At 32.0% G+C, this 8882-nt stretch overlaps 1 protein-coding gene across 1 annotated transcript; it reads left to right on the top strand.

Moving 5' to 3' along the window:
- On the top strand, positions 1477 to 3150 carry LOC109347911. Its single transcript, XM_019588026.1, has 3 exons — positions 1477 to 1646; positions 1718 to 1770; positions 2708 to 3150. The coding sequence occupies exons 1-3, from the start codon at positions 1556 to 1558 to the stop codon at positions 2828 to 2830; spliced, it is 267 nt and encodes an 88-aa protein (XP_019443571.1). The 5' UTR covers positions 1477 to 1555; the 3' UTR covers positions 2831 to 3150.

The following is an 8882-nucleotide window of genomic DNA, read 5'->3' as shown; positions in this document are numbered from 1 at the left end:
AATTTTCTTGTAGTTATTAATGGAATGTTACAGAAGGATAAAATTGGAATATGAAAATTATGTTAGGATGATTACTAAATGGAATTGAATGAAATTATATATGTTCAATTACTTAATTATCCTTCAAACATATTTTATATTTATATAGTAGTAAGGGCAAATATGAATATAAAAATTATGCATATTCAATTACTTAAATACCCCTTAAATATATTTTATCTTTTATATGGTAGTATAAATGAGATGTCTCTATAATTTACTAAAAGAATAACTAATATTTAGACTACGACTATGCGAATGTCCTAAAATTTGGTTTAGAGCGACCAATTGTCACGGAGCCTTAGCAATCCAATAAGGATTTATTTTAAAATATGAATCCCTCACTAAAACTTTTTAAAATCTAAAGGACCATTTGAAAGCTATTAATAAAGAGAGTGATTTTGGTCACAAATAAAGAGAGTGATTTTGGTCACAAATAAAGAGAGTGATTTTACTGTACATTAACAGTGTACCCGTGTACTTGCACGGGTTACTTTTTTGTTTATACGTAATGCAAATATAATATACATATATTTTATAATATCAATAAATCATGTATTGAAACATTATATTTCCCATGCATATAGGTGCAATATTAACATTGATTTTTGAGTGTATATGTAGAATATTAACAATTATAAATGTGTTTGTATAAGCATTTATTTGTTGAAAGTGTGATTATAGAAATTATTTGATTCTTAAATAACTCAATAAATAAAATTCAAAATGTATTGGATATATAAAATTATAAATATAAGGAGTTATTTTTGCATCATATTTTTTGTGATTACGTTTATAAGTATCATATAAAGTCATAAGGATTTTTTAGCATATCTCTTAAATGCTTATGTTTTATTTTAGATTAATGTTCATTGTGTATAAATATTTGAATATATTTTTAGCATTCAAATATTGTATAATTAAATGTTATTTATTTGATTATGTTTTAGCTATAATCATTGTATGAAAATAACTCATAAATTAAAAACACACTAAGTTAGGATATGACATATATTTTTTCTGATAAATTTAATCAAAATAATAAAAAGAGTCTAATAATTGATTTGTTATATTACTAATTAAAATATATATATTTTTCATGAATATATATGTTATTGTTATCTTTTAATTAAATAATATAATGATAGTAATTAAATACATGTGACCTGTGCATTCGCATGGCTAAAAACACACATGTTACCCGTACATTTGCATTACTAAGATTACACATGTTACTCATGTATTCGCATAGTTAAAACGCACATATTACTCATACATTCATATTATTAAGAATATACATCTTACTTGTGTGACATGAAGAAGAAAAAAAAAAATGTAAGGAGAAAGTAATATATGGCGAAAGTAACATGAGGGAAAGAGAAAAACATGAAATAATATTTTTTATTAAATTGTTAATAGATTAGTTATATATATACACACGGCCAAACAAGTCAAAAATTTAAAGTTGCACCAAAACCCTAAATCCTACCAAGCAGTAACAAACAGAAGAAGAGAGATGACGCAAAAGTCGAATCAATTCAAGGGTCTAAACAAGAAGAAATCAATTCCTCCCAATCGTCATGGAAAGGTTCCTCAAATTCGCAAAGGTACTCTCTCTCTCTCTCTCTGTTTCTCATTTTATGGAAGAAAAAAACTAACATAATTGGGTTTTCTGCAGGAAAGAGATTTGTTAAGCCATCAAAGGTTACTAAAGATATGGATGCTGATCGTGTAAGTCTTATTTTGGACGTTTTATATGTTCATTACATATTTGAATTCATTATTTTTTCTGGGTTTCCTTATTATCTGAATTCGAGTTCTAAATTGGACAAAGATTTTTATTTTTAAAATTGGATTTTTTTATTTGTTATGATGAATACTACACTGCTTGAGTTGAGAAATAAGACGTTTTTATTTGTTATAGTTTGAAGTTTTAAAAAAGTTGGGGAGAAAGATACGGGTTTATTTTATAAAAAAATATTTGGTCTCAATTTATTAAGCTAGTAAATGGATTAATTAGTCATAAGCGGTATCCTTATATGGTAAGAGGCTAATGAGCAACCGTAGTGTACCAAAAGTGATTAATCGATTCTTTTGATACTACCAAGGGGTATCCCTCACCCTCTGATTAAGGAACTAATTTCTTTCAAGGAGGTGTGACTGCCCCTTCCAACAAATGTGACTCTCAGGAATTGAACCATTGACATTTTGGTCATCATGGGGTCTAGCGGGTCTATACTTTTAGACCAATACCTTGTTGTAAGTGATTAGTCGACTGCTCAAAGCTGCTAAATGAGATTGTCATACTCTGTGTAAGGTTGTTTTGCAGAATGCAAATGTAGTTTTTGTATCCATAAAGGATTAATGGAATGTGCAATACACTGATTCGTATGTAAATTTGCTGAGATTTTTTTATAAATGATCCACCCGATGGCCCAAAAATAGGTGTGTTTTTGTACGTATAAAGTATTGATTATGTACTAAGTAGCACCACCCGAATAAAATAACCTACATGATTTCTCATTGTCTATTCTGCTGCTTCTTTTTGTTAAGACTTTATGATGAATTATTTTATGCACTAGTTGAGCTCTATAGCACTGTTTATTTTCTTCTATGGCAATATAATTGTTCAAATTATTGATTTTTTGTTCATCATTGGTTAAATTAGGAGGTGAGTAAATTTATTAACCACTGCAATGAGCTTAAAGCAGCTACTCAAGCTAACAAGGAAGGTGGCCAGTTAAGTATCGTTAAACCTCCACCGGAGTCTATAAATGGCACAGATAAATAGTTAATGACATGAATGATGATTGTGATGATAACATAATTGTATCATTTCATCCTGCATTGTATCATTGCACTTTTCTTTGAAATATGAGAACAGTTTTCTTTGAAATATGAGAACAGTTTTGATGATACAATCATTTTATACCTTTCTTATTTTGTGGAATATGTATTCATATGAATTTCTCATTTTCCCCTTTGTTGGGTTTTTTGGCACATCTTAGTTTTCATAGCCTCATTATATGCAGCCTCAACAAATGGGAGTTGTATGCAAAAACTTACCCGTCTGTGTTTAGTTTCTACTGTACTTCCTCCTCCTTCCCTTAATTTTCTGCTCATAGGGACACACACTCTTGGTGGTTTCTGTTTGGTATCAAAATTACCACTTCAGGAATCATTTTCATGAAAGCCATATGTCAAATTGGACTAAATATTTATTGTAAAACTTGTATAAATGCAATTTAGAATTTAGAACATGTAGAGCTCACTCCTTCCGAATGGCTTATTTCTATTGACTGTTGCAGTGTCCAATAATAACTTACAAAATGGTTTATGGAATGTGTTATATTCTCCTTGTTTGTTGCATCAGTTACCATTTAGTCATTGATTTTGGGTAGCTGCCTAATTGTTTTTTATTGGTGTTAAGATGGGAAGTAAATGAATTCTAGCTAATGTTCTAAAATAGGAATTTCATTGCAAAAGACTCTTACAAAAATACAGAAAGAATATAATATTGATTTTAAAGTTCTAGCCATTCTGCAACATGGTTTTCGATATTCCGTTTGCTATGAGCATATGAGCAATGGTTTGGGAGGATACCTGGTATAGTCTTCCATCCCTTGCTTTTCCATCATATTGGAACTTAAATTTTTATAAGAATTTGCATGACAGAGATATAAGAGATTCAGAGTTACATAGTCCATTGGTGTTGTTGGGACTTTTTAATCTTCTACTTAGGAGAAGAGGATATTGTCTTCACACTTCAGGTTTATTTTCATATATAAATTTTATTTCATGTTTCTTATTTCTTATTTCTCTTCACAACATATCTTTCCTTTTGGATAAAGCCTATCTTGAAATCAATTGCTCTGGTAAGGTCAAGTAATCTTTCCTTAAATTTTGTTGGATAACAACACATATCCAGAGAAGAGCTCAGCTCAACTGGCAATGTTGTTAACCTTCATTTTAACTCAACAAATATCTTCCCACCTTTGAGTCCATTTAAAAGATCAATTCTTATGAGTCAATCGTGTGAGAGGCAATGAGAAATTCTCAATCTCTTGTAATAGCATGATGATATAAGAAAACCATGTATAGCCACCTAAAGTTTTCAAAATAACAAATAAAATTAAAGATATTAAGAGTTGATAGATAAAAACTCATGAATTATTATTTAACTAGCATATCAACATACTAAGCACGTCTATTTTTTATTTTTTATTAAGTATATCAATCACATGTATCACTTTAGTTTTTAAAAATTTCTAAATATAATTTAGTCCATCAAGACTCAAAACATTAAAAATCTAGGCTCTACAAAGTATTTTTAGGCATGTCAATTTTGCGAGATCCACAAACTACAAAGTTATGGTTATTACAATGGACGTTGTTGTATCTCAACAATCAATTACAGAAATATGTTTTATTATCAACTAGTGATGCAGAAAATGTTACCATGACTAAAGTGGGAAGGGAAATAGTTTGGTTCATGAGAATTGCCATGATCAAAGCGGGAAAGAAATAGTTTGGTTGATGAGATTTCCCCGCTAGTTGGGGATGAAACAGCGAACGTAAATTATACATTGCGATAATCTAAACATGTTGAATTTAAGGGAAAATGCAATAAATTTTCGTAGTGACTACATTAATGTGAAATATCATGTTTAGTAGTAGACGAACAATAATTCAAATTGAGAAAGGTTCACACGGAAAAAAATGCAGCTAATATGATGGCAAAAGTTGTGAGGAGAGAAGCTTCAATTTTGTGACAAAATGATTAGGGAAGTAGACGCTAGGGATTATAATAGTTAGTTAGCTTAGTGCATAAGCTGATTGTTCAGAAGGATGTCATGTGGCTCTAATTCAGAATAGAACATTCTAGATAGTTCAAAATAGAATATTCTAGAACATAGGTAGTTAGAGACACTTATACTTTGTAAATGTTACATGTGCTAGAATTACTTCTATAAATGGAAGTCTAGGCATTCTTTGTAAATCAAGTAATCATAATAAAAGAAGTAGAGAATATTTAATCACTCTTTCTCTCTCTCACTAGTTTCTCTTCCTTTCTATTCTTAATTTATGTTTTCTTACATGGTATCAAGATCATTCATGCCTGAAATTCAAGGTAATTCTCCTGTGGTTACAAATTCTCCTCTATGTTCATCTTCTGCTGCACCAGTTCCAACAATTACTCCTTTGCTTTCTCTTCGCAAGACTAAACTCACATAAAAGAATTATTTTACCTGAAGTCAATTTATGCTAGATGTTCTTGAAGCCAACATAATTCTTAGGTTTGTACAAAATTCTAAAATTCTATCTCATTTTCTTAGTGATTTTGACCGTGTACATGATTATGTTAATCCTAGATTTTTAAGCTGGGAAGAGCAAGATCAAACATTTTTTTCTTGGATCTTAAACTCTATTTCAGAATCTGTGTCCTAGTGTCATAGGATGTCATACTTCGTGGCAGTTATGGCATAAACTTCAATTTTTGTTACAATACACAAACCAAGGCTCATAGTTACCGACTTAGGGCACAAGTTTGTGCCATTCACAAGGCTCTATTCTATTTCTGATTTCTTTTCCAGAATCAAGTTGCTTACTGATTCTCTTGCCTCAATTGGAACTCCAATTTCACTTGATGAACACATAAATTGCATTTTGGATGGTCTTAGTGAAGACTTTCATTCTGTTATAATTACTATTGAAATTCAAGTGCATCCACCTTCAATTACTAAACTAGAAAAAACAATTTCTCTTGATCTTTGAGTCAAGATTGGTGAAGAGTAAACACAAAACAATGTCTGATGCACTTCATCTAATGTGATTACTGCTCCATCATCCTCACAGTCACCTACTTTAGTTTATACTCCAACTGCACCTTTTCTAGGGATGATTTCCTCTCAATGTGGCTCTATTCCTCGATTTAACTCAGCCACTCAAGTGTATGGTGGTTATCGTTGTGGCTGTTTTGGAAGAAGATGTGGATCTTGTGGTGTTCGTGGTGGTAGAGCTTCTAGCAAGGCATTTACATACTTATGTGAGTATTGTAAGTTGTAACTGTCATGGCCATGATGTGGCATGGTCCTACTATCCACCAGATGATCCTTCCTATGGTGTACGCTCATCTTCTGGTGCACCTTCTACCTATGGTGATACATATCAACATCCAAGTGCTAATGGTTTTAATTTTCAAACCTTATGCCACGTCATCCAAATCCTACTTTGCCTTCTCATCCTTATAGATCTAGACCAACCTATCCTTCTTATTCTACCTCAAGACCTTCCTAACCTAATTATGTTGAACACTATCAACATCACACCTCTGCACTATGTGGTTCTGTTAGACCAGATTCAACTTACGTTCCTCATTCTCATCCCCATGCTATGGGTGTCACTACTAATAGTGCATATTAAAACCCTATGTGTGGTTTCTAGATTAGGTGCTACTAATCATCTCACCTCTGATTAATCATTTCTAGCTGAACCGACACAACATTTTCATTCAGATCACATCTACATGGGTAATAATGCTAAGGCTTCAAAGTACATATTGTGGCAATACTTCTTTTCTATCACCTTTTAACTCTAAAGTTTCTTTTTCCTTACCAAATTTACTTCTAGTTCCTATCATAACCAAAAATCTAATCAGTGTTTCATAATTTGTTAAGGATAACCATTGTTATTTTGAGTTTCATCTTAATCATTGTTTTGTTAAATCTCAGGTTACTAATCAAGTGCTACTTCAGGGTTCTCTTACTGTAAAGGGACTTGCACAATCTTAATCCTTAATCTTAATTCACTGTAAATCCAATTTAGTTTCACATTTGTCTACTAATGTTTCTGTTTCTTACGGTCCTAAGAATTTATCTTCTTATTTTCTTTGTCACTACAGACTAGGCCATGCCCATGAGGCAATAGTGAAAAATGTTCATAATCATTGTAGCATTTCTCATTCTAATAAAGCAGTTTTGGATTTCTTTTAATGGTTGTTGTGCTAAAGCTCATAAACTACACTCACCTGCTTCTATTTCGGTTTACAAGCTATTTTTTGATCTTATCTATATGGATATGTGGGGACCTACCTATGTTCACTCTAAATCAGGGTTCAGATATCACATTTCTATTGTTAATGCTCACACAAGGAATATATGGATATATCTACTAAAACAAAAGTATGATACAATCATCGTTTTTAAACATTTTCTTCAGTTAGTGCGAACTCATTTTCAGTCAAATTTTAAGGAAATTCAAAGTGATTGAAGGGGAGAGTTTAGACCCTAACTAAGTTGCTTACCTCTCTAGGAATTATTCATAGGGTTCCCTGTCCTCACACTCATCATCGATAGGATACAGTAGAAAGAAAGCATAAGCATATAATAGAAACAGGTCTAGCCTTATTGGCTTAGAGCTATTTAACTTTGTCATTTTGGGAATATACTTTTACAATTGATGTGTTTCTCATTAACATACTACCCACTACATCATAAGTTTCACCTCATTATCTACTGTTTGGTATTCAACCAGATTACTCATTTCTAAAAGTCTTTGGTTGTACCTATTTTCCATTACCAAGACCTTATAATAATCATAAACTAGAATTCACATCCTCTAAGTATATTTTTCTTGGCTATTCTACCAAACACAAGGGGTAAAAATGTATGTCAAAAGAATCAGAGTACATATCTTTAAAGATGTTGTGTTTAATGAGTTTGTGTTCACTTTTGCCTTTAAGGACTCTTAGGTCTCTAATCTTCAGGTTTTCTCTTCATTCATACCTATATTTCACTCTTCTCCTTTACATATCACTCCTACTGTCCCTAATCAACCACATACAACTACTTCAAATGTCCATAATCAAATGCCTCATCATAAATACCTATCATACTTCACTTCAGCATTCTCCTTCTACTTCTAGTCCATCACTTCCATCTTCTTCCACTTCCACTCCCTTATTGCCATCTTCACCTGACTTAGTGACTCATGAGTCTCTTTCATCTAGATCTTTCGAGTCTGCTAGTAATCCTTCACCCACACTTGTTCCTCAATCTACTCATCCAATACAAACTCGTTCTATATTAGGGATTGATAAGTCTTTTGTTCATAAAGTTCCTAGAACTTTTCTTGTTCAAGTTGAACCAACAATTGTTAAGGTTGTCCTTAGTGTTTCTCTCTAGTTTCAAGATATGCAAGAGTAATATGGTGCCTTAATGACATTATGCACATGGTATATTGTTTGTAGGCCTCTAACTAAGCAATTTATTGGGCGTAAATGAGTTTTCAGAATCAAAGAGAACCATGATGGTATTATGAATAAGTATAAGGCAAGACTTGTTGCTAAAGGATTCCATTAAAAGCAAGATATTGATTATAATGAAATCTTCTCACATATGGTTACACCTATCACCATTAGGATTCTTCTTACCCGAGCTATCACTTACAAATGATCTCTAGAACAACTAGATATCAATAATGTCTTTCTTACTGACTTATTTAATGAAGAAGTTTACATGGTGCAACTTGCTGGTTTTCATAATGGTGATAAGACTCAAGTTTGCAAGTTTCACAAGACACTCTATGGTCTTAAGCAGGCTCCTAGGCAATAATTTGAAAGGCTTAAAGGAACTCTTCTCAACTCTGGCTTTCAAAACAAAAAGTGTGATAATTCCTTGTTCATACATAGTTCATCCACATACAAGCTCTATGTCCTAGTCTATGTGGATGACATAATTGCTACAGGTTCCTCATGTCACTCATCCTATGACAAACTCAACACAATCTTTGCACTAAAGAGACTAGGGACATTAGACTACTTTCATGGTATTGATGTCAAACAT

The sequence above is a fragment of the Lupinus angustifolius genome, chromosome LG05 (assembly GCF_001865875.1).
Source record: "Lupinus angustifolius cultivar Tanjil chromosome LG05, LupAngTanjil_v1.0, whole genome shotgun sequence".
Lineage (NCBI taxonomy): Eukaryota > Viridiplantae > Streptophyta > Magnoliopsida > Fabales > Fabaceae > Lupinus > Lupinus angustifolius.
The sequence above is the reverse complement of the archived record's forward strand: the minus strand, read 5'-3'. Positions and strand labels throughout refer to the sequence as shown.